The sequence below is a fragment of the Dryobates pubescens genome, chromosome Z, assembly GCF_014839835.1.
Source record: "Dryobates pubescens isolate bDryPub1 chromosome Z, bDryPub1.pri, whole genome shotgun sequence".
Lineage (NCBI taxonomy): Eukaryota > Metazoa > Chordata > Aves > Piciformes > Picidae > Dryobates > Dryobates pubescens.
Window position 1 is genome coordinate 8454483 of NC_071657.1, and position 26879 is coordinate 8481361.

A 26879-nucleotide genomic window follows, 5' to 3' on the forward strand; every position below is an offset into this window, starting at 1 on the left:
TGCAGCAATCACTCAGCTGGTTTGGACTTGTGAAAAATTCTGTACATGAAGATGAGCACTTCTGGAGAAGCTGTTAGCTAGCTTTGCCTGGTAGCCAAGAAGACACCTGTGGAGGTCCATTTTTGTTTACCTCACTCACCTGTAGGAGCCTAGTTAGACTGCAAAGTGCAATGCCCGTGTTCAGAAGTGCCTATCCAAGGAGTCTCTTAAGAAAAATACCATAGAATTTGTGTTGGTTTTGGTTTTCCATTTTGGAGTTGCTTCAAGGTGCAGATAATCTGCACACTCTTCTCTCTGCTCTCATTGCAGCATTTGTAGCTACAGTGCAACTTCTGCCAATCTCTAAGCCATACAAGTGATCTCAGAACCCTTGTTTCTTGGTTTATTCTCTTTTAATGAGGCTCAAGTCTAGTGTGTACCAGTAACATTACCCTATACTCTGTTGTGACAGCTGAGTGATATTGAGTTGGAGCACATCTCCAAAAACAAAAGGCCCATCCAAAACTAAGTATCAGAAAGGGAAATATTTCTTTCTCTAGCATATTCTCCATGTCTTGAGGAGTGGCCTATTCCACCCAGGTAGAAAGTCACTCCGGTCTTATGGATCTCTGAGGTCTTTTCCAATCTTATTGATTCTGTGATTCTATGATTCAGAGTAAGCTGATCAGCTGGGGGGATGAAGGAAACGTGCAAAGCATGAGATCAGCTGATACGTGAAGTTTGAGTAGGGTAGGCCCACAGGATTCCACATGGTTGACTTAATACTGGAAGCTCATGCCAACTCTGCCTCTGTTTAACCTAAGGACTAGAAGATGCATCTGGCAGGCCAGATGTCACTGTCCTGAAGTGTTTCAATATAGTGTTTCTAGGAGGCCGTACCACACTGTAGACTGCATAAGGTATAGAATAAGCAAAAGTTAAGTAAGCCCTGCATGTGTGTAATGGGTAGTAATTACAATTACACAGTACAATCATTAAATGAAATACAAACTCAACAAGCCTCTTGTATATCCAAGCTAATTGTAGAAGTGTGTTTACAACATGTTGTGTGCTCCTCGATCCTGCACTTCGTGGTAATTTCTTCCTCTGATAGCATTAAACGCTTCAAAACATCTGTGTTTTTGCATATAGGCAAACACTGACTGTTAAACTGCACAATGAAAGAGCAATAGCATGCCTTTATCTTACAAGTGCCAACAGAATTTTTTTAACAGATCATTTCTATTAGCTCACCTTTACAGTCTTAATAAGTATGCTTGATGAGTGTACTAGAATGATTTCTGCTTGCAGTTCTCCTTGTTATACTGAGCTTAGCATTTTTGTTTGACTCGCAATAACACGTCTATGAACTACTGCTGTTAGACACTCACTCTGTTATCAGTAGCTCTCGGAAAGTATCAAAAAGATCTAAGATGGAGACACCTAAGGCATTACAATATGTGTGTATACAACATATCTACATAACTAGGAACAAAGAAAAAGAAAGCCCTGCGTATGAAACAGCAGATTTCAACACTTGTGTCTTTTCCTGCACTGAACAGTATGTACACTGGCCCAGCCTGCGGAGGCAGAAGTTACTGTGTGATATACACTCCTCTCTGTAGTAAAACAGTTATCACTGTATTATACACAGTTAGAGCTATCCCCAGTTCTACACAGCACATCACAGCTTTGGCTCCAGCAGACTGAGTTTGGGTTTTCTTCAGTACACCACTGATGAATGAAGATTTCTCCTGTCTCAAGCAGCTTCTTCAGCGGAGCAATCGATGCCTGCATAAGTAAACTTCTCATAGAGGGTCGTGTTCACATAGGTCTGGAAGGAAGTAAACAGCGTGAGATGCAAGGTGTTACCTCAGGAATCCTAAACTATGCTGAAATTCTTCATGGCCTAATTATTTTCTGGGAGGTTCATTCTTACCTTCCTTTCTTCTAGCATCCTGTTCAGTGACACCAGTATCTGAGCAAAGGATGGTCTTTCATATGGTTTCTCTCTCCAGCACTGTCTCATTAGGTCATACCTTTAAAAAGCAAACAGTTTAGATACATAGGTTAAAGCTACAAATTCACTTTCATTGGAAGATTGTGCACATCCCATTTTTTTTCCCCAAGGGAAATAGACACATATAGCTAGAGTTAATATTTTCCACAGCTGGTTGCTGTCTGTATATTTATATATTTATTTATATTTCTCTGCAGTAATTGAAAAGCTGTCTCTGAGCTAAAGCCCAGCCTTGTTGTTTAAAAGACTGGATACCTGGAGCAAAGAACTTGGGAAAGAGTTCATGGGCAAAAACCAGTGCATGCTGGATACTAAAGGACTGAAGTAATTATTACATTATTTTTTACATTATTTTTTAAAATGTCATTCTTATATTTTCCTGAAAAAATAAGGCTTTATTAGGTTCTTGTAGGTATCATATATTCCCTATGGCAGATGTTGTGTTACTTTGGTTTTTCTGTTTGCTGAGGCAGCTACTCACACTTCATCATCACAGTTGAGAGGCTTTTCTAGTCTGTACCCTTGAGGCAGTTTCTCATAGAGTTCTGCACATGTCATTCCACAATATGGTGTTCCACCTAAAGCAGAGTTTAAACATGGTTGTGAACACAAGGCGGGGGTTCTAGTAAAAGAAACCTTAATTTCATAGCAGACATTTAAAAGGATAACTGACTTATTAGCAGGTAAACTACCCCGACGTTAGGGAATACTTTGCAGCTACATTTTTGTTGTTAACGCTTCTGTACTGCTTGCTTCACGGTATTGAAGAAAATCAAAGTGAGCACGAGCTCTGAGATGTAGGGCTGGCCTGAATTTCTCTACAGCTCTGAGGGCATGCATCTCTTTGTCCCAGAGCTGTTTTCACAATACTCTGGATGGCAATAAGCGGGACAATCCTTCATTAGCATGATAATCAATAGATCAAGTATGAACCCCTGGGGCTATCACTGTCAGGACGAATTGGCCCTTTATTGCAGATGTTTGGTTGCTTAGACTCTTGGTTTCCACATAGCAGTGTGGCAGATCACATCCATATCGAATGGAAACACATTTAGTAAGGAAAGCTGGGAGTGAATTGTAAAGGAAGAGCTCATGCAGGCCATGCCCACCTCAGTCACTACTCATCTGGTGGCCAGCAGACCGTGGTTTCAGACCAGGTTGCAATAGAGGTGTGTGCAGTAGTGAATTCTAAATTTTATTAGAAGATTAATACTCAAAAATTTTATTCAAGAATACTTAGTGTGGGAGTTACACACACACACCCCTCAGGTAATTAAAATGTGGTTTGATTAGAACTCAAGAAGCCTGAGGAAAAGCCACCTGTCAAACTCAAAACATATCATATGATGGTTATGTATGATAATCTGGATTCCGTATTTAGATGTGGCTCAGGTTTTACAGTGCAATGACAAGGCGGTCGTTATGGTTTTCTTGTTTACTGCCTGAACTGAAAACATGACCATTACATTTCCAAGCATACTGAGGCTAAATAAAATTTAGGAGCACAGAAACATTAACAGATGATGCAAAGCAATGATTTTTTTTTCTAATGATGAGCAAATGAAGGTGGCTGATCTCAGATGGGTTTATTTGTGTAGGATAAAATTCAGATACTTACCTAAACTAACAATTTCCCATAACAAGACACCGTACGACCATCTGCAACAGAGGGATATTAGGGAGTGCAACAAGAATGCAACAACAGTTTTTATTTTACAGTGGTGGGTAGCTTTGTTAGTATTCTGAGCACACACAGTGATTCATTCTTTCATTATTATTTTTTATCCTTTTTATAAAATTGCTTTGTGTAATAGTAGAGTTTGAGAATTGGAAAGCAGGAGTGAGATCTTCATCAAAAATTAATTCCCTGTGAGGGCATCAGCCAGAAACCCTCACTAGATTGCAAGCTGTCAGCAAATAGTGCTGGTACAGAAGTGCTTTGCCAAATACCACTTCCAGTTTCCTGACTAAAATGCAAAACCTCTTGAGGTTTCTCAAGGGTTCATCAGGTTTCTGATTTCAAATGAGAATCATAGCTGAAGTAGTGGCCCAAATCCAATTACCTTTGGAACAGAGAACTTCTTCAGCCATTAATGATGAAATAAAAGTAACCATTTTGCAGTGGATTTCATTTTTGCTTCTGTTCCTCACTCATGCTGACCCAGCAACTGAGGTTGTTTTTTTTTCAGTTAAGAGTGGATTTCTCATCCTGGCTGTCAAACTTTCCTTATTATTGAAAAATACTTCCTTATTATAGAAAGGCCACCTGAAGACATACTTACACATCACTGTTTGTGGTGTAAACGCTGTAATTCAGGGATTCTATTGCCATCCATCGCACTGGAAGCCGTCCCTGGAAATGATGCCATGACAGTTGGTGTTGCTGCAGTTTATACCCCAACCACTGCTCTGTGTGTTACCTGAATGAAAACTCACTTCCTGTAAGTAAGCTTCAGCAAGTGAATACATCTGTTTCTTTCAGATGTGCCTTTACTTCCCAAAGTTCACACTAGAGCTGATAGAAAAGGTACCCAGCTAGCATCAAGAAGAAATAGAAATAAATCCTAAGTGATGACTTAAGATGTCTCTAACTAGTCCTGTTACACTGACTACTCGGTGTTACACCCTGTCTGTGATTACCTGACATTTGTTTACACATCTTGCTCTTTCAGATCTTCCAAACTGTTAGCTCTGGACAGCTGTTTATTCTGCACACAGCTTCTGACATGCTTTTGATGACCAACTGGATAACTTTGGCCTTCTTCAATAGAATTAGACACCTTGCCTCAGCTGGACAAATTCTAGTACAGAAATATTATTGCCATAGCTGTATGGATCCACCCACATGCACATATCTTCTTCATATGTCATATGTATGTTATGTGCTTCGTTACAATACATTTTTACCAAACTGCTTGTTTTACTGACACCATATTCTTATAAATATTCATAGGCTCACAGCATTGTTTCTGTTGGAAAAGACCTCTAAGATCATTGACTCTACCAAGTCTGGTGCTAAACCATGTTCCTTAGCACCACATCTCTGCATCTTCTGGGATGGAGATTCAGACACCTTCTTGAGGAGCCTGTTCCAGTGTTTGAGAACCCTTTCAGTGAAGAATTTTCTTCTAATATCCAACCTAAACCTCCCCTGATGCAACTTAAGGCCATATCTTCTCATACTGTCACTTGTTACTAGGGAGAAGAGTCTGATCTCCACTTTGTTACAACCTCCTTTCAGGTAGTTGTAGAGAGCAATAAGGTGTTCCCTCACCTCCTTTTCTCTGGACTAAACAATCCCAGTTCCCTTAGCTGCTCCTCACCAGCCCTGTTCTCCAGACCCTTCAGCAGTTTTGTTGCCATTCTTTGGACACACTTCAGAACCTTGATGTCTTTCTTGTAGTGAGAGCCCTACTGAGTACTGAAATCAGTACTCAAAAATGTGGACTCACCACTGTTGAGTACAGAGGGACAATCACTTCTTTGGTCCTGCTGGCTACGCTGTTGCTGATCCAGGCCAAGATGCTTTTGGCCTTCTTGGCCACCTGAGCACATTGCTGGCTTGTGTTCAGACATCTGGGAGCCAGTATTCCCAGGTCCTTTTCTGAAGGGCATCTTTACAGCCCCTTTGCCCCAACCCTTTAGAGTTGCATGGTGTTGTTGTGACCCGAGTGTGGGACCCAGCACATGGCCTTGTTAAACTTCATACAGTTGACCTTGGCCCATTGATCTCTTTGCAGAGCCTTACTATCCTTCAGCAGGTGAACACTCCCTCCTGGCTTAGTGTCATCTGCAAATTTACTGAGGGAGCACCCAATCCCCTCCATCCAGACCAGTAGAAAAGATAGTAAAGATAATCAGCCCCACTACTGAACCCTGACCGGCCACCAAGTGGAGTTAATTCAATTCACCACACCCTGGCTGGCATCACAAGCCCTTTAGCTCACTGTGATCAGCAACCTGTTTGCTGCACTCCCTGAGATTCTCCTTTTAAAGGTGTGAGATGGTTGCCTTTGCCCTGGCAATGCCCATGCTTCATCAGCCTGTCCTGTCAGACCTACTGGCTCCTGGTAAGTCTCTCTGCTCCTCTACAAAGGGAAACTCTGAGGAAACCCCTTGTACACCATGACCTACCTTTCTACTGCTGGCTGGACTTAGAATACATAGAATACATAGAATAAACCAGGTTGGAAGAGACCTTCAAGATCATCGCCTCCAACTCATCAACCAATCCAACACCGCCCAAGCAACTAACCCACAGCACCAAGCACCCCGTCAAGTCTTCTCCTAAAAACCTCCAGTGATGGCGACTCCACCACCTCCCCAGGCAGCCCATTCCAATGTGCAATCACTCTTTCTGTATAGAACTTTTTTCTAACATCCAGCCTGAATCTCCCCTGGCGCAGCCTGAGACTGTGTCCTCTTGTTCTGGTACTGCTTGCCTGGGAGAAGAGACCAACATCCGTCTGTCTACAACCTCCCTTCAGGTAGTTGTAGAGAGTAATAAGGTCACCCCTGAGTCTCCTCTTCTCCAGGCTAAGCAACCCCAGCTCCCTCAGCCTCTCCTCGTAGGGCTTATGTTCCAAACCCCTCACCAACTTTGTTGCTCTTCTCTGGACTCGTTCCAGCAAGTCAACATCCTTCCTAAACTGAGGGGCCCAGAACTGGACACAGTACTCGAGGTGCGGCCTAACCAGTGCAGTGTACAGGGGCAGAATGACCTCCCTGCTCCTGCTGGCCACACTGTTCCTGATGCAGGCCAGGATGCCATTGGCCCTCTTAGCTGCCTGGGCACACTGCAGGCTCATGTTCAGTCTACCGTCGACCAGCACCCCCAGGTCCCTCTCAGCCTGACTGCTCTCCAGGCACTCTGACCCCAGCCTGTAGCTCGGCATGGGGTTGCTGTGGCCAATGTGCAGAACCCGGCACTTGGATGTGTTCAATCTCATGCCATTGGACTCTGCCCATCTGCCCAGCCTGTCCAGGTCCCTCTGCAGAGCCTCTCTACCCTCCAGCAGATCAACTCCTGCGCCCAGCTTGGTGTCGTCAGCAAATTTACTGATGATGGACTCGATGCCCTCGTCCAGATCATCAATAAAGATGTTAAAGAGCATGGGGCCCAGTACTGATCCCTGGGGCACACCACTGGTGACTGGCTGCCAGCTGGATGTGGCACCATTCACTACCACTCTCTGGGCTCGGCCCTCCAGCCAGTTGTTACAAAGCAACTGCTCTTGGTGATAAATCTTCAGTTACACTGAGTATTACAAACATGGCACAGAACTGATTTGCAAATATGAACATTAATAAGCACAATACAAATATTTACACATCTTAATGATAGACTCATAGAATGGCTTAGGTTGGAAGGGACCTTAGCAATCATCTACTGCAATCTTCCTGCTATGGGCAGGGACATCTCTCAACTAGACTTGGTTTCCCAAGGCCTCATCCCACCTGGCCTTGGACACCTCCACAGAGGGGGCATCTACAGCCTATTTCAGAGTCTCACTACCCTTGTGCTGAAGAACTTATTCCTAAGACCCACTTTAAACCTACTCTCCCTCAGCTTCAAACCGTTCCCTCTTGTCCTATTGTTAGATACCCTTATGAAAAGTTCCTCTCCAGACTTTCTGCAGGATCACTTCAGGTATTGGAAGACAGTTTTAGGTCTTCCCAGAGTCTTCTCCAGACAGAACAACCCCAGCTCCCTCAGCCTATCCTCACAGCAGAAGTGCTCCAGCCCTTGGATCATCTTTGTGAACCTCCTCTGTATTTCCTCCAAAAGTTCCCTGTCCTTCTTACAATGGGGACAGCAGAACTGGACACAGTATTCAAGTGTTTAATATATTAAATCTAAACAGCCAGTTCTACAAGTCTGCATTTTTGTTCATGTGAAAATACAGTGTAAGAAACCAGAAAGCAAAAAATGGGGTGAAACAGACAATATTAACTTGTTTTGACCCTTACCATGGTCTTCTTAACATAAACCTCTTGACCTCTTGATAAGCCAAAGTCAGCTATTTTTGCAACATAATTTTCCCCAACCAAGATATTTCTTGCTGCCAGGTCCCGATGAATAAACTAGAAGAAAATAAAATATAACAATTAAAAAGAAATCACCACAGTACCTATGAGATTTACAGGTATTATTTCAGTGCTATATTGAAAAATGAAGATGCTCAGTATAAGAATAACCGCCCCCCCCCCCCCCAAAAAAAAAACCCAACCCCAACCCACAACCAAAAAAACAAAACAAAACAAAACTGAAAACCAAAATCAACCAAACAAAAAGTTTGATGTGTCACTACCAAGAACATTTTAAACTTTATATGAAGATGAAAGCAGTTAATTGCCATGTAGATTGTAAGTTTTAATTAATACCTGGTGAAGTAGTACTTGACAGGGCTGAGTGATCACACCCAAATAAAGCTCAGCCAGTGGGTGCCATAGAAGCCAAAATAGAAAACTTATTTTCACAGAATCACAGAATGTTAGGGGTTGGATGTGACCTCAAAATATCATCTAGTCCAACCCCTCTGCTAGAGCAGAATCACCTATACCAGATCACACTGGAACACATCCAGGCAGGTTTTGAATATCTCCAGAGAGGGAGACTCCACAACCCCCCTGGGCAGCCTGTTCCAGTGTTCTGTCACCCTCACAGGGAAAATATTATTCTTCCTGTTTCCATGGAACTTCCTGTGCCTCAACTTCCACCCACTGCCCGTTGTGCTATCTATGGGCATCATTGAGCAGAGCCTGTCTCCATCTTCTTGGCACTCACCCTTTACATATTGATAAACAAGAATGAGGTCACCCCTCAGTCTCCTCTTCTCCAAGCTAAAGTGCCCAAGCTCCCTCAGTCTGTGCTCATAAGGAAGATCTTCCACTCCCTCTCATTTTTGTGGCTCTGTGCTGGACTTTATCAAGCAGTTCCCTGAGGTCCTCCTTGAACTGAGGGGCCCAGAACTGGACACAGAATTCCAGATGCAGCCTCACCAGGGCAGAGTAGTGGGGAAGGAGAACCTCTCTTGACCTACTGACCACAGCCCTTCTAATACAACCCAGAATGGCAATGACCTTCTTGGCCATAAGAGCACATTGCTGGCTTATGGACATCCTTCCATCCAGTAGGAACTCCAGGTTCTTTTTCCCTTCACTGTTCTCCAGCAGGTCAGTCCCAAACCTATACTGACACATGGGGTTGCTCTTTCCCAGGTACAAAACTCTACGCTTGCCCTTGTTGAATTTAATTAAATTTCTCCCTCCCCAACTTTCCAGCCTGTCTGAGACTTGGTTCCTTAAAAGTCATAGTTCCTGGAAGTGAATTGCTGTGCCTTCAGTGGGCAGCTAGTTGAAGACTGACCTGTTTCTGGCTCAAGTAGTCCATGCCTCTAGCAACATCTGCTGCAAAATGCAGAAGCTGCTGCGAGGAAAGTGTGGATGCAGTGCTGTTGGCAATAGCAAATGCTGGGTCTGTCTCGAGCACTCTGCTTTTCCGAAGGAAGTCCAGTAAATTCCCGTGGGGGGCATACTCAATAGCAAGGTAAAGATACCCTAATAAAACATCAGCTAGTGAGCATATCATGAAGTAAGAGATGGTCATTAATAGCATTTGGACAGTTATGGTGCTTTCAGTGAAAAAGAAATAAAACTGAGCGGAGGGGAAATGCCAAAGAGAGTAATGACTAAGAGCATCATTTTGGGAGGATTAATGTAGAGCTAAAACCAGGTTTATCTGGCTTTTTATCAAACATTGCAGAAAGATCTATTTATCAGCTAATGTTTCTATGGATTGAATGGGTTCTTCTGCTTGTTGCTTTATTTTAAACTGATTTTTGAAGCACATGTATTCAAGAGTGTCTTACCCCGATGTTCACATGCTCCCAAAAGGTTTATGATGTTGGGATGATGACCAAGTTTACACAGAACTTCAAGTTCTCCAGCAAAGTCTCTGTGATCATCTTTGGAGGCATATTCTGAAAAGCAAATTAGCATGCACTTATGTTTTCCTTTGAACTGAATTGGTGATCATATAAGTTGTTAATTTTGAGGACTCTGTGCTGCTTGGGGCACTTCTGCTTCAGCACCAATAGAAAAAGGAAATCTCTAAGACATATTTACAAAAAAAAAAAAAAGGGGGAATTAATTTTTTTTAAATAAAAAAAGAAAAAAGAACCTAATGCTTGTAGCAGCCCTCTGGAGAGAAAGGAAGCATGTTACACATCATGTCACTTCTCTCATTATTTGAGAGTGTAAAATGTAGTATGAAATCTAGCTGCCTAAAAATCTTTCCATATGTGTGCTCCTGATTCTCTCCGCCTGCCTGCAGACCTCGGCCCTTTTGAAAATGAATGTCACATTCCAGAGTGACTCCCAACTTGTCTAAGTAACAATGTAGTGAATTGCAACATTCTCTCTGGAATGTGGCAATTGTGCCCAAGGAACACAAAGAAAATGAGTGCTCCTCAAAGTATGTAGATAGAGATGCATAGGTATCCACTGCTGCTGACTGGCTGAAGTACAGCAAGATGAGCAAATGGCATGCACCAGGGCTAGCCCTGGGCTCCTCTCTCTATTAAATGCATCCTTTAATGGCTCTCACTTAGATGAGCTCACACATGAAGTTCATACTGACCTACAAGTTGAGAAATTACACAACAGTTAACGATACTAACAGTTGAAGAGAAATATAAACCAGCCTGACCATGCAGAAACACAGTTTGTATCAGGGCACAAATCTTGGCCTAATGACAGCTGATTCAGTACCAACTTCAAATACTTATTTTATCTTTAGGAAAGGGCTACTAAGCATTTGTTGCAACAGAGCAAACCACCAGGGAAAGTGTTTAGTCTCAGAGTCTCCGATCTTTACTACCTTTCATCCTTTTAATCGCAGCGTCCATGCGTAAGCCATCTTTCTTAATGCGTGCTTTCAGGACTTGCCCAAAGTTACCTTCCCCAATCACATCTTGAAATTTTATGTCATTCCACTCAAGAACAGGATAGATAGTGGGATCTGGGCTGTTTTTGGCTTTCCTGCTCAGGGTGAGAGTACCTGAGTTAAACTGTACAGCTGGCTCTTCCCTCTGTAACAGAGTTAAGCAAATGACATTAACTGTGATTTCTACTTCAGTGAGCAATGCTCTGGTTACACTGCCCCAACACCTATGTGCTCACTCTAGGCCTCCTGGACAGTTGTATCATCATCTTGAAGATGAAGGAGATGGGCAAAAATAATTTGGCAAAACTTATCTCAAAACCAATTTTAACTCTCAGTTTTGAGACTTTTATTGTATTTCACCAAATCTTGTGCTTATCAGACTCAGCAGGAAGACTGAGGAAAGAAGAAGCAAGGAAACAAGAGAGGGAAAATTCTTGAGAAGACATCTCTACTTCAATTAACCTTTCCCTTGAAATACTTCTTTGGAAAAAGTTTCAGGGCAAGGAGCAGGAGCTCTTCTGTGTGGCCTGGGGACCGATCATCTTTCTGCTCACGAAACAACCTATGAAGCTCCATAGGGAGGAGCTCTTTCCCCAGCTTCATTCTGCTTCCTGCATTCCCCTCTGAAGTGAGAGAACAGCATCGGAAAGCACAGTACACGATACAAGTAAGTGGGAAGAGAGAGAGAGAGGGAAATTGCTACCTGATGTTACAATCTTCACTGATTTCCTCACAGCAAGAACTATGCTGTTGACATTGATCCCTGGTCTACTGCTCAAAGTTGAAAAATCATGATGGAACACTGGTGCTCCAAAGCAACATTGAAATACAGGGTTGCTTTCAAAATCAGATACAGCTTCATAGAGGGGGAGCAGAGCCCTCTGCTCTGCCTGGCTCAGTACTTGTGAACAGGTGTGACAAGGTAGAAAGGAGGGAAGGATAAATGGTGTGGAATTGTTTTCAAGTCAAGTTTTCTACCTCAGATACTATAACTGTGATTACTTTAGCTTTGGTCTCACTAGCAGAGAAACTTCACAACAACAGTACTAATTGCACATGAGGAGAAGATGGCACTTGGGAAGGCCTGGGAATTGCATACAAACAAACAAACAAACAAACAAAACAAACAGGGAAAAGGTGGGGCCAAAATTAATGATCACACTGACACAGGTAAATGGGAAACCCACCACCACATTTTGGAAAGCCTGAGCCATCCGGCGCTGGAAGTTGGCTCGCTTTAACTGCAGCATGATGAGAAAGGCCAGGAGAATTGTTACACAGGTCATCCCTGCAGAGCCAAGGATGGCAATAAGCAGCATTTTGCCTCCTTTTGATTCATATGCAGCTGTTGAGGAAGCATATAAAGAGTTCATCATTTCCAGCTTCTTCTGAAAAAGTAATGAATGACCTGCAGCTAGGTACTCCTGTCTTGTAAGCTGCATGAAGGTGCAGAGATACATCCCTTTGGTTTTTAGAAGTGTCACAAACATTGGGTGCTCTGATGTATAAACACCTGCAGGTCCTGCTGAATTCAGATAGAGTAGAACTGAGGTCACATTTAGTGACCTTATAGTCCTGTTATATGCAGCTCCTTTAATTTGTGAGCTGTTGGGCATTTTCTAATGGATACACACAAATATTGCATGCTGGTAACTTCATCAATGCTGTGCCGTGAACTGAAGGTGAAATTTTGGTGATAACATGTTGGTTTAGTTGATTAGATAGTGTTGGATGATAGGTAGGACTTGATGATCTCAAAGATCTTTTCCAACCTGGTTAATTCTATTCTATTCTATTCTATTCTAGTCTAGTCTAGTCTAGTCTATTCTACTCCTATTCTATTCTATTCTATTCCTATCCTATTCTAATAGTAAAAAAAAGTAATAATATTGTGATTTTTCCTCAGCTAACTAGTTTGTCCAACTGGCCCTGGTTTGTGCAAGTTCAGCATTCTGGAATAACCAACCTTTAGTTTCTGGAAGAGTCTTCAGTTCAAACGATGTGTTTGGATTGCTCAAGCCAATGTTGTTCTGAGCGTTAATCTGAACCTGGTACACAGTATTAGGCTCAAGGCCTTTGAGATGGTATTGAGTGATGCTGGTGTTCTTGATGATAATATCAATGTGGTTGTACTCAGCCTTGCCATAAATTTTGTAGCTGATGATGATGGAAGAGATGGAGTGACCCTCAGCAGTTGTCCAAGAGATGACTGAGGATGTGTCGGTGGTGTTAGAAAACCTGATGTTGTATGGTGCAGGGGGGATTCCTGGGAACAAGCACACACACAGAACATTGGAACATGCATCCAACCCTTTTTCCTTCCCACAGTGAGCCAAATGCTTTCCTCAGTGCTTCTGCTGTGCTAAACAAAAGCAGAGTTATGCTGATGAGCTATGGTAAGTAAAGGCAGTAGTTCACTTGATGTGCTGTCACCCTTATTGCAGTACTCCATACCTCCATCAGAGGCTGGAGTGGTGTTCAGTGTGCCTTGTCCTTGGATGAAGATACGAATTCTCTGAGCTCTATGCAAGGACAACATGATTGCTTTAAGAGTGTAGAAAAGGTTAATTTGCTTCTACACTGAGTCACCAGTCTCATGTGATTCCCAGGTCCTAAGCTTTCACTGCTTAGGGAGAATGTATGCTGCTAGAAAGAAAGAAACTGATGACAGCATTTGCACAAATTGAATCAGAAAACCACCAGCAGAGGTAAGTGCTAGAGACATGGACACACCCATGACTACTAAAGTAAACACCTCCTCCTAGAAAACAGTGCTCCTATGTTCTTCTTAGAGCAGTTTGGTATGGGAGCTCGGGGAACTGGAGTGTCTCATGACAGCTATTTATACTCCTGTTACTACACAGAGGAACTCAGTGAAGGCTTCCTCACTCTGCTTGTAAGGAGGAAGAAGCCACCTGTTCACTGTGCGATGTGGACACACATCAGCCATTCAGATCAGCATCTATTCAGGTGGTACTTTGTTCAGGTAGGGCAACATGCAAGGACACTACTTACTCAGGAAAAGCAAGGGCAGGCAGTGGTGTTCAATGTAGCACACCTAACCACTCTTTGACCATGGGTTTTACCTTGCATGATAAGTTTTCTTCCTTCTTTAACTGCTGTTTCTGTATTGACATGGCTGAATTGCAGGGTTTTTTTGAGTAACAAAAAGCTTGGACTAGTGAACTCTGTGGGTTCATCATTATGAGGAACAAGAAATGCTGTAAGTCTTAGAAGCATGAAATGCACTGAAATAATGATTTATCCCCCCCAACTTTAAAATTTATTATTAGTTCCTGATAATTTCCAGCATAAGAATTTCTTTGTACACTGAGCTATCTTTATAATAATAGTAAATCAACCACAAGTGACCATCAGGAACTGAGTAACAACAGAACAAAGGATTGCAATTAACATAATTGTGAAGTGACAATCAGTTTGATCACTGGGGAAAAGAGGAGGAATTAAACAGAAGGATGTGAATCAGTTACTTACTGTCACTGAAAGTCCATGCATACAGATAGTTGCTCCATTCTCCTTGGGACCTGGTGTTCACCCGTACCCTGCACATGTACTGCTGTCTAGGCTCAAGATCTTTAATGATCAGTGTGGACATATTTCCTGGCACTTGAGTGATAACACTGCTCTCGTCTCCATTGTCATTCACACTCTTCCTTTCCACTTCAACACGAATGTCATCCTCTGTCCTCAGTGTTAAAGGATGCCAAGACAAGTTCAGTGACGTCATACTTTTTGGAAAGAGAGTGAGACCTTCTGGTGGAGGAAGACCTTGGAAAAGCCACAATGAGACAGGGAACAACACTTCATGTCTGGTATGCAAACTAAAATAGGGGTACCAGTTATTCCCAACTACATGCCCTAGCTTGGTGTGTCAAAAATAATTCTCCTTGGCACCCCACTCAATACTGCACAAATTGCATCTAAGCATCAAAGTATCTTACCAACTGCTGTTTTCTCAACAAGAAGATCTCTCCACTGAGCTCCAGATGCATGAGAAGCCAGCTGTGTTGTTTTGTTAATCCCTGGTGCAACCCTTGCTTAATAATTATGTATTCAGTTTGGGCTGCATCTGTCCTCAGGAGACTAAAAGCTTGTTCAGATTTCTTAATAATTTGTAAACTGATCTGATGCTAAGAGGAATGACTGAGCTGGTATTAGGACGAAGGACTGGAGTGCAAAAGAGGTGATTTGTGCCACCAGCTCTGCTGCACAGACAGCCAAAATATGTACATTTTCCTTTCCAAGGTTCCCCATCTCTAAATCAGGGAGAATAGTAGTTCTGCCTTTTCCTGACTTTCTTCACCTCTGTTTTGGTTTTGTGTTTGGTTGTTGGTTGGGATTTTTTGTTTGCTTTGGTTTCATTTGGGGTTTTGGGGGTTGTTTTTATTTTGTTTTGCTTTGTTTTCTTTGAATGAGGTTATTTAGAAGGACTTCACATAGTTTTCAGGTCCAGCCTTCTTTGCTCAAATGAATGTGAGAGATCAGGGAACAAACCACAGAGAAAATCAGCTGAAACAGTCCTTTTGTGAAAAGCCAAGATGACAACTTACCAAGGGCAGCTGTTGTGAAGCTAGCCTGTGGTCCAGGATGGCCTTCCCCGCCTTCCCCTTGCCGACTCAGCTGGACACAGAACTGATATTCTGTTTTTGGTTCCAGATTGTCAAGTCTTTTAGTTGTGCCTTTTACTGACAACAGAAGGAGAGAGTAAAACTACAGCCCATGCTGAAAAGTTTTAGGGATGAAAAGGGTTGGAAAATATTCCTGAACCAGTGTTTACATGGAAAGTAATATACTCAGGCTCTTTTGTTTCTGATTCACTAAGATAAACTATTTAGAAGTACAAAATACTTATTTTTTAAGTTGGACTCCAGCCCAGTCCAAAGGATGTTTCCATCTGCCCTTCCTTCAGGATAGAACAGGATAGGTTGCTTAGGCAGTGTGCATTGTGTGTGCAGATCTTGAGTTATCTTGAATTAGTAACAGTTGTTTGTTGCTTGTTAAAGTTCATGTAATGTTTCCTATAACATTTTAGGTCTTGCATTAAACATTAAAACAGGGCTGGAAGAGGTCATCTAACACACAAGCAGGCTTCATTTTGATTTTACCATTCCTGATAAATAGTTAGGAAAGGTATTTGTCTCACCAGAGGGCACAATATACATGAAGGAAGATTGCAGATGCTCCAGGGCATTTCCATACTGCACACTACTTTTCAAAACCTGTCAGTTCATAGAATCATAGAATCCCATCTACTAGACTGGGTTTCTCCAAACCCTATCCAACCTGTTCTCCATCCACTCATCACCCAGGCCATATTTGTGCTTGGTATTGCCCAGATCCAGGTGCAGGACCTTGCACCTGGCCTCATTGAACTTTGTGAGATTTACATGATACCACTTCTCCAGCCTGTCGTGGTCACTCTGTATGGCATCCCTTCCCTTCAGTGTGTTGACCATGCCACACAGCTTGGTATTAGCAGCAAACTTGCCTCAAGCCCACTACTGTCCATGTTGCAAATCAAGATGTTAAACAGCACCAGTCCTAATACTGACTCCTAAGGGTCACCACTTGTTACTGGTCTCCATTTGGACGTCAAGCTGTTGGCCACAACTCTTCAAGCATCACTATCCAGCCAATTCCTTATCCACTGAATGATTCATCCAACATGGATTTACAAAGGGCAGGTCCTGCCTCTCCAACCTGATCTCCTTCTATGATCAGGTGACCCGTCTGGTGGATGTGGGGAGGCCTGTGGATGTGGTCTACCTGGACTTCAGCAAGGCCTTTGACAGCGTCCCCCACAGCAAACTGCTGGCTAAGCTGTCAGCTCGTGGCTTGGACAGCAACACTCTGTGCTGGGTTAGGAACTGGCTGGAGGGCCGAGCCCAGAGAGTGGTGGTGAATGGTGCCACATCCGGCTGGCGGCCAGTCACCAGTGGCGTCCCCCAGGGATCAGTGCTGGGCCCCATGCTCTTTAACATCTTCATTGATGATATGGATGAGGGGGTTGAGTCAGTCATCAGCAAGTTTGCAGATGACACCCAGTTGGGAACAGATGTTAGTCAGTTAGAGGGTAGAAAGGCTCTGCAGAGGGACCTCGACTGACTGGACAGATGGGCAGAGTCCAACAGGATGGCATTTAATAAGTCCAAGTGCCAGGTGCTGCACTTTGGCCATGGCAACCGCATGCAGAGCTACAGGCTGGGGTCAGAGTGGCTGGAGAGCTGCCAAACAGAGAGGGACCTGGGGGTGCTGATTGACACCCGCCTAAACATGAGCCAGCAGTGTGCCCAGGTGGCCAAGAGGGCCAATGGCATCCTGGCCTGTATTAGGAATAGTGTGGCCAGCAGGAGCAGGGAGGTCATTGTGCCCCTGTACTCTGCATTGGTTAGGCCACACCTTGAGTCCTGTGTCCAGTTCTGGGCCCCTCAATTTAGGAAGGACATTGAGACACTTGAACGTGTCCAGAGAAGGGCAACAAGGCTGGGGAGAGGCCTTGAGCACAAGCCCTATGGGGAGAGGCTGAGGGAGCTGGGATTGTTTAGCCTGCAGAAGAGAAGGATCAGGGGTGACCTCATTGCCCTCTACAACTACCTGAAAGGTGGTTGTAGACAGGAAGGGGTTGGTCTCTTCTCCCAGGCAACCAGCACCAGAGCAAGGGGACACAGTCTCAAGCTGTGCCAGGGGAGGTTTAGACTCGAGGTGAGGAGAAAGTTCTTCACTGAGTGAGTCATTCATCATTGGAATGGGCTGCCCAGGGAGGTGGTGGAGTCACCGTCCCTGGAGGTGTTCAAGGGGAGACTGGACGTGGCACGTGGTGCCATGGTCTAGTCGTGAGGTCTGTTGGGACAGGTTGGACTTGATGATCCTTGGGGTCTCTTCCAATCTTAGTTATACTGTGATACTGTGATTAAATCCATGCCTCTCCAATTTCGGACAAGGATACTATGTGAGACTGTTAAATGCTTCTCACAACATCAGTTGTTCTTCCGTTATCCACCAATGCTATAGCTACATCATAGAAGGCCACCAAATCTGTCAGGCACAATTTACATCTCCTATAATGTGACAGATCTTTCCTCTTATGACTGAAGACTGGTCAATTGGTTCTGCAAGGGCACCTCAGGCTCATCTTCCTGCAGGTCCTTGCCATTGCAAACCTCTATTTTTCTGCATTATCATCCACCTACCCTTCCATAGGTGTCCATGAATAAGATTTTGACTGTTTGACTGTGGACCCACTGCAGCCTGTGTCAGAAACTAGATATCTAACTCCTTACACAGACATTTTCAACAGCTGAGCCCAGCACTTGAGTACTGTTCATTTTAAGGAAGGAAATGGGAACCCTGTGGTTACTGAAATCTGAATGTACACTGGATGATCTTGGTGTACCACATTCACATTAAGATTCAGCTTTTATGTGTTGTAGAGTCTTTACAGTCTAGTCAAGAGCAGATACCACATTATGTTTCAGCATGCAACTCAAGTTTGTAACTAAAGGGAATTAAATACTCTCCTCTTACCTTCCACAGACATCCAGGACTGATAACGTTTTGCTGGCTTATAGAGGAGTTTTGTTGACACAACAGGTCCATCTCCAAGGTGTAACTCAGCATTGATGTCAATTATGAGAAAATTATGTCCACTGTCTGTTAGCCTTGGGGCATACTGTGGCACTGGAGGAACTGAGCAAGAATGCAAGTATTAAACCATCCACTTAATTTTTTATATCAGTAAAACTCTGGTATCTTCCTGGATCTGGACAGGCTGGGAGAGTTTGGATTGTTCATCAAGGAGAAGACAAGGCTCTGGGGAGGTCCTATAGTGGCAACATCTGAAGGGAACCTACAGAAAGGCTGGGAGGGATTATTTAGAAGGGCATGTAGTGATAGGATGAGGAGCAATGGTTTTAAACTAGAGCAGGGTAGATTTAGGTTGGACATTTGGAGAAAGTTCTTTACAGTGTAGGTAGTGAAATACTGGAACAGGTTGCCCAGAGAGGTGGTGGAGGCACCATTCCTGGAGACATTCAAGGTCAAGCTTGATGGGGCCCTGAGCAACCCTGTTTGCTGCAGGTCATTGGTCTAGATAACGTTTGAGTGTCCCTCCCAACAGGCTACTTTCTATGATCCTATGATCTACAGGGCAGTGGATGATATCCTTCAAACAGGAGTTTACATTCTAAAACTGACAGTTTAGGTATTTCCAAAACCTGGGTTTTCTTCTAATTCTTTCCATCTCATTTATTTTTTTCAATACACATAATGAGTATGTTGCTTATAAAGCGTTTCTGTTAATGTTCTGACTGCAGGCATTTATCCAGACATTTTTCCTGAGGTGCAGAGAACAGAAGGCTCTGCTGTGTTGTATAAACGTGCCTTTAAGAGTAGAGGGGCAAAGACATTGGAGGAGATTCATGCTTTTACCTTTGACTGTAACTTGAAATGGTTTCTCTGCCATTCCTGCTACTGTCTGCACACTGCAGACCCAGGTTCCAGTGTCACGGGGCTGGATTCGGTTAATGGTAAACATGGCTTCTGAGCGATTACTGGTAACTATGAGGGCAGGCTGAAATGACAGAAGACAAAGAGGGCTTGAAAAGTGTAGGCACGTAGGAATATTCTCATGGCACTTTCTCACAGTTTGGAACTCGTGTAGGGTTTAGTGATACCAACAGAAAAAGCTTGCAGTCATTTGATAAGGGCTCATGATTTCATGAGGTATCCCACACTACCCAAATTTCACATTATGCTTGAAAACTGTGTGCATTGAGTACAGATAAAGTCAATATAAACATCATAAATAACAGAAGGCAATTAATCAGGAGCCTACCCTTAGAACAGTTCCATCCTGCTTCAAGAGTTTAAATTCTTCAGATTTAGGAAGTGGCATCCCAGTTGCTATACAAAAAGGCTTGAACTCGACACCAGAATTAAGTTCTACAGGATCAAGTAAGTTTTCTATCTGAGGAGAAAGATTTGCTGAACCTACAGAAGATACATAGCATTTTAAGATTAGTCTTCCTCAGATCTTCAACAAGGCAGCACCAAACCAGACTAAGGTGTACAAAGAGCATAGGAATCATATGTGTGTGGTTCTCATTTCACTCGTGGGTATATGCAGGGATCATGCTTACCAAAGTCAGCACTGTTACATCCATGTAAATATCATCTGAGAAGGAAAAAGTCCTGCATTCAGACTTTCTTCTCCCCTCTCCCCTCTTTCTTGCTGATATTCTAAGCATAGCTGAGTCGTTATTTCTGCCTGTGGTGGGGAGGGGGTCTGCCCCAACCCATTACACTTAGCTATGGCAAAATCATGCACAGTTTTTGTGCTGAGTCTACAGTATCTATTTGCTCTCCATTTTGTCTGCTTGTAAGAGCAGTTAGTTCACAACAGTAGAGTTTGGCTGATTGGATCACAGCTTTTGGTTTTGAGCTTGAACGCTTTTGCAAGGTAACATTGGACTTTGCCCTTTATTTATCAAGCAGAAATAAGATAGATGCTGAATGCATCATATAAAATACTTTATGCAACCTTTGCATGAATTCAAAGAGTTTAACTCTCAGAGAGACAGCATTGTTTTAAACTCCAGGGTTGTCTTCGCATTGCAATAAATCAGCTTCAGATCATAAGGAACATGGTATAGCAGCATATGCAGATGGATAAGACGTAGGTGGTGGTAAAGTACCACAAGCTTATTCAAAAGCTCAAATGAAAGCAAGATCAGATTAGCACATCAGCCATCTAAACAGAGCATTTAGGGCAGAGGCTCAAAACCACAGTGTTGCAACAGAGGTGTACCGAGGCATTTGGACCTCTGGAATGTAACTGACAGAGCAAGGACACCAGCCTGGAGTGGTAATGCCGTAACAGCATGAAGATCTGTTTCAATTACACTGGTAAAAGCCATTTACTTACTACCTTGTTACCTTGCTTTACCTTCTTTTTCACATTGGAGACCATGCCATCCAACGGAGCAGATGCAGCCTTTAAATCTGTCACAGGTCCCTCGATTGTGACAATTACACTTCAGTTTGCAGTCCGACCCATAAAAGCCAGGTTTGCATTCTGCAAGTGCACGTGTTTCCAATTAGTGTGAAAGTATTAGAAAATGCCTTTCATTAGTTTTCAGTCTCATGAAACCATTTCTCTAGTAGAGTTTAACTCCCTCAGCTGACTTGAGTCTGGAACTATGTCATCATGGTAAGTATCCACAGAGCATCCTGAAAATGTACTAATGTCAAAAAACATAGAGCACATTTGTATCCATGCCTGTCATTTTTGCACTAAATGCCAGTGTGGAAGCTTCTACAAATTCCACTCTTTCTTCCACTTACACTGCGGTAGAGTCCAAAGGCTTCATCAGAGTTATGTCAGCATTGAACAGGAGAGCACATACTTGTAAAGGAAGATGTGCTTTGTGTCCCAAAGGGAGTGCAGTCTAACTGAAATGAGGAACTCTGGTTATGCTCAGTATTGCTGAGCAATGGATATAGGTTTGGCACCAAGTTTCTCAGCTTGGCTTTGTGGTAGTTTTAGGCTGTGCCTAGGAATTTTTCCACAAGTCTTGAACAGAAAGTGATAGAATGCAAATAAATCATCATTGGGTACAAATAAATAATGGTAAGGTCTAAATAGTCCCATTGGACTTATATAATATATAACTTAAAGTTAGTTTTGTAAACTAACTCTCTTTTCACTTCCTCTGCTCTGGCTGGTGCTTCTACTGGCTTCGCTGACCTTGGCTGTGTTCTTTGTTGTGGTGAAGTACTAACAGCAACTCTCTGCTCTTCTTCCTCTTGTCCCATGCACAGGGGCAAAGGGAGCAGGGAGGTGTTGTCCAGGGGGGCTTCTTGTGGTGTTTATAAACTGTAACTATATGTAATGCCTCAGTTGCTAACAGTGCTCTGAAACAAAACCCTCCCATAGCATATTTTGAGATGTAGAAGTGACACTGTATCATGACACAGCTGAAAGTTCTGAGCACGTCACAGTTCCCAACTTCACACTATTCACAAACTAGGATTCAAAAGGGGATTGGATGTGGCACTTGAAGCCATGGTTTAGTTGGTCATGAGGTGTTGGGTGATAGGTTGGACTTGATGATCTCTGAGGTCTTTTCCAACCTTGTTGATGCTACAATTCTATGATTCTAAATATTGTATACTGCATATTTTGTACATATTCATTGCATTGCATATTTCTAGGTTGTAGTTTTGTTTGTAAATACAGCTTCATTTGCTTTCAGCTGAGCTTGTCTGGCAATTTCATGTTGGGTGGCAATTTCAACCCACCACAGGTTTGTAGAAATACAGTAGGAATGTGGCTGTTCCAGGATTTTATAATGTCTCAGCAGAATGTCAACTCATTTTGCAGAATGATTTGAATAGTTTCCAACTTTACTATGTCCAGAATCTGACACAATCCTCTGAGACAGGTAAATATTATTATCACCCTTTTGCAGAATACCAGAAGTCCTATCTTTTATTCTCTTCTGTTAATTCCCTTCTGTGTTTCCTGTGTGCAGCACACTAAGGACTCCACCACTTCTCTTAATTTTTAGTGTACCTTTATCACATTCCAATCCCATCCATCCTGTAGCACAGGAGCAACCGTAGGGATCTGGTAGACAGAACATATAGTTTCTGCAGCCATAGTTTTCTTTACAGCTTTCTTCACATGTTTTGCCAAATGTATTGGCTCCACAAGCTGTTCAAGGGAGAGGGAAAGAATAAGACCAACAGCAGTAAGTCCACAAAAGAGCTAATGATTCTAATAATACAGTTTTAGACAACAGAAAACATGAATTAAAATCTTAAAATGTCATTTTTACCATTCAGATACCAGATATATTAATATCCATAAAAACTAAAGCCACACTTCTACCAGTGGTTATATTCAGGCAACAGATTGAGAGAGGCGATTCTGCCACTTTGCTCTGATGTGACCTCACCTGGAGTACTGCCTCCTGGTCTGGAGCCCTTAACAAAGGAAGGACATAGACCTGATGGAGAAGGTCCAGAGGAGTACCATGAATATGAAAGGGGGCTGGAGTACTTCTGCTACAAGCACAGGCTGAGAGAGCTGGGGTTGTTCAGCCTGGGGAAGAAGCTCTGAGAAGACCTAACAGCAGCCTTCCAGTACCTGAAAGGGGCTACAAGAAATCTGAAAAGGGAATGTTTGCAAAGGCCTGCAGTGGTAGGACAAGGGGCAACAGTTTGAAATTAGAGAAGAGGAGATTTAAACTGGATGTTAGGAACAAGGGTGGTGGAACATTGGAACAGGTTGCCCGGGGAGGTAGTTGAGGCCCCATCCCTGGAGATAATCGAGGTCAGGTTTGACAGGCCTCTGACCAATCTGATCTAGTTGAGGATGCCCCTGCAGAGAGGGTTGGACTAGATGACCTTTGTAGGCCCCTTCCAACCCAAACTATTCTACGATTCTATAGTTTTTTCCCCATGTGAGGATATATCAGCAAAACAACCATTGCTTTAGATACATGGGGACAGAGCTACAGCAACAAATCCTCTTTGTAAGCCTATTCAGTATAAATGGACAAACAGTGCCATGAAAGCCAAGTATTCTACTTAGAAGTTAGTGCATATGAAACTGCCAAGCTCAAGGTTTTGCTTTTGTGCTAAGATCTTAGCTACCTTAGAGTGGTTCAGATGCTACCTATTCCAATAGCTTCACTCCAGTATTCACAGCACTGCAAATCAGTCAGGATGTTAGGATTCATATTTAGCATTGAATACAAAAGTTGTTTGGAGAAATGTGATGTGATGCCTGCTGTCATTCCACCTGCTGTGATTCTACCTGAATCCAAACAAAGTGCCCCAGACACTGACTTGCACAAACAGACAAACACTGTTGATAAGCCCCTACAGAGACTCATCACCCTGTGAGCACCTTAGCAGCTCATTTGTAGTATCATAGTATCAGTCAGGGTTGGAAGGCACCACAAGGATCATCTAGTTCCAAACCCCCTGCCATGGGCAGGGACACCCCACACTAGATCAGGCTGGCCACAGCCTCATCCAGCCTGGTCTTAAACACCTCCAGGGATGGGGCCTCAACCACCTCCCTGGACAACCCATTCCAGGGCTTCACCACTCTCATGGTGAAGAACTTCCTCCTCACATCCAGCCTGAATCTCCCCACCTTCAGCTTCATTTCATTGCCCCTAGTCCTACCACTACCTGAGATCCGGAGAAGTCCCTCCCCAGCCTTCTTGTAGGCCCCCTTCAGATACTGGAAGGCCACAATTAGGTCACCTCGGAGCCTTCTCTTTTCCAGACTGAACAGCCCCAAGTCTCAGTCTGTCCTCATAGGAGAGGTGTTCCAGCCCTCTGATCATCCTTGTGGCCCTTCTCTGGACATGTTCCAGCACCTCCATATCCCTCTTGTAATAGGGGCTCCAGAACTGGACACAGTACTCCAGGTGGGGTCTCACCAGAGCTGAGTATAGAGGGAGAATCACCTCCCTTGACCTGTTGGCCATGCTTCTCTTGATGCAGCCCAAGATCTGATTGGCTTTCAGGGCTGCAAGTGCACACTGAGAGCTCATGTTGAGCTTCTCGACCACCACCACCCCCAAGTCTCTCTCCCCCAGGCTGCTTTCTCGCCAGTCATTGCCCAGGCTGTGTTTGTGCCTGGGATTGCCTTGACACAGATGCAGGACCCTGCACTTGGTCTTGTTGAACCTCATGAGGTTGGCTTGTGCCCACCTCTCCAGCCTGTCATCCCTTCCCTTCAGTGTGTCTGCTGCACCACACAGCTTGGTGTCATCAGCAAACTTGCTGAGGGTGCACTCAATGCCACTGTCCATGGCACCCACAAAGATGTTGAACAAGCCTGGTCCCAGTACTGATCCCTGAGGGGACTCCGCTTGTCACTGGCCTCCACTGGGACATGGAGCCATTGACAGCCACTCTTTGGGTGCAGCCATCAAGCCAGTTCTGTATCCATCCAGTGGTCCACCCATCAAACCCATGTGTCACCAGTTTGGAGACCAGGATATGGTGCGGGACAGTGTCGAAGGCTTTGCTCAGGTCCAGGTAAATGACATCAGTTGCTCGCCCCTCATCTATTAATGTTGTCACATGTTCATAGAAGGCCACCAGGTTGGTCAGGCAGGATTTGCCCTTGGTGAAGCCATGCTGACTGTTCCAAATCACCTCTTCACCATTCTGAGTCAGCAGTGTCTCCAGAAGGATCTGCTCTGTGATCTTTCAAGGCACAGAGGTGAGACTGACTCAGATGATTCAGAAGTGATTCAGAAGTAGCCAGGTAATCTCTAACACGGGTCTTCATTTCCCACTGCCAGTGTATCCTTTAGATCTGTGCTGCCATGCACTTTAACACTCTGTCAGTAGCTTTGAGTGTACTGACTTCAGGGAAGTCAGAACAGCCCAGGTTGGAATGGACCTCAGAAGATCATCTGGTCTAGCAGCCTAGAGGAGGATATCTAGCAAACTCTCCAAGTGCATACTGATCAGGAAGAGTTGGAAACATTCATCCCTGCTTAGTGTAGGGGGGTTTGGACTAGATGACCTTGAGATGTCCCTTCCAACCTGCATGAATCTATGTTTCCAACACTGTCTTGTCTCTAGCACCAGCTGTAACTGCTATAGCTGTAAAGAGTAGCACAAGACTACTCCATCTGATGCTTCACTCAATCTGCCAAACTCTGCTACCATGAATAAATTAGTAAGCACTCCATGAAATAATATTTGCTTACCTTTCTCACATGTTTTTCCCATAAAACCTGGAGGACAGATGCATTCTCCTGTATCTTCATGACAAATGCCATTGTTCGTGCAGGAAGGGCAGTGGGAGCTACAGGAAGGGCCCCATTTCTGAGCTTCACATCCTTTGTGGAAAAATATAATGGCACATGTGTTGTCTTCTTATTCAGTAACCAATCAAGTAGGTTTGGTGTGTTTTGTTCTGTTGTTCTTTTGTGTTGTTTTTTTTATTGAGGCAGTCAGTAAGAAATACAAAAATATGATCTGTATGAATTCCCTAAAAAGCCATCCAACTGACCTAATCTAAGGAATCACTTTTTTCATTGTAGTAGTGTCTCTATTTTCTGGATAAGAGCTGCTGCATAGCAGGCAGTAATGCTACATGACACCTTCAAGGAAGGAGCTGAAAAAGTCCACCTTTTGAGAAACTGGAGATAATATTTTTTAGTTTCTAAGGTGACAGACATGTTGTGTTTAAGATTTCTATTCATGTATCAGGAATAAAAGACCTGCAAAATGCCCAGGGTGCTAGCTGTACTGATAAGTAAGCCAGCAGAACCAAGCTTGGAATACACAGAATACATAGAATACATAGAATAAACCAGGTTGGAAGAGACCTTCAAGATCATCGCGTCCAACCCATCAACCAATCCAACCCCTGGCACCAAGCACCCCATCAAGTCTTCTCCTGAAAACCTCCAGTGATGGCGACTCCACCACCTCCCCAGGCAGCCCATTCCAATGGGCAATCACTCTCTCTGTATAGAACTTTTTCCTAACATCTAGCCTGAACCTCCTCTGGCGCAGCCTGAGACTGTGTCCTCTCGCTGGCATTGTACCAACATTTGGCATGTCATTAGGCAAATCTTAACCTATCCCTGAGAGATGCAAAATTCTTCAAGCTGCTTTTAATATTAGTGAGAGCTGAGAGGACTCAATGATTCTCAGGATTTGGTTTGTAACAATGATTCCTACTTCACAGAAAGGCAGACATCACATCATGCCCTCCTCCATTCTAAAGCTTGGGCTGAGAATGTAATGAACTGGAAGGTCCTGAAGCAGGTTTACTAAACTGAGTAATGGATCACCTTTTCCAGATTTCAGCAAGCATTTGGCGAATCAACATGGCACTTTTGTCTCCTTCTCACAGAATGGAATTCT

General features: G+C 43.6%; 1 protein-coding gene across 1 annotated transcript in view; it reads right to left on the bottom strand.

The window, feature by feature from the left end:
- Positions 1–368: 368 nt before the first annotated feature.
- The window catches only part of TEK (TEK receptor tyrosine kinase), a 53472-nt gene continuing 26961 nt past the window's right edge, over positions 369–26879 (bottom strand). Inside the window, exons 5-23 of the mRNA XM_054178366.1 lie at positions 25712–25843; positions 22540–22680; positions 20911–21039; positions 19801–19955; positions 19395–19536; positions 18492–18653; positions 15518–15652; positions 14442–14735; positions 12913–13212; positions 12134–12291; positions 10881–11091; positions 9871–9981; positions 9369–9559; positions 7970–8083; positions 4282–4352; positions 3618–3658; positions 2481–2577; positions 1919–2018; positions 369–1813 (exon numbers count right to left, since the gene is read on the bottom strand). Coding sequence (XP_054034341.1) covers positions 1739–1813; positions 1919–2018; positions 2481–2577; positions 3618–3658; positions 4282–4352; positions 7970–8083; positions 9369–9559; positions 9871–9981; positions 10881–11091; positions 12134–12291; positions 12913–13212; positions 14442–14735; positions 15518–15652; positions 18492–18653; positions 19395–19536; positions 19801–19955; positions 20911–21039; positions 22540–22680; positions 25712–25843 — 2759 coding nt within the window. The 3' untranslated portion in view covers positions 369–1738. The remainder of the gene's footprint in view (positions 1814–1918; positions 2019–2480; positions 2578–3617; positions 3659–4281; positions 4353–7969; positions 8084–9368; positions 9560–9870; positions 9982–10880; positions 11092–12133; positions 12292–12912; positions 13213–14441; positions 14736–15517; positions 15653–18491; positions 18654–19394; positions 19537–19800; positions 19956–20910; positions 21040–22539; positions 22681–25711; positions 25844–26879) is intronic.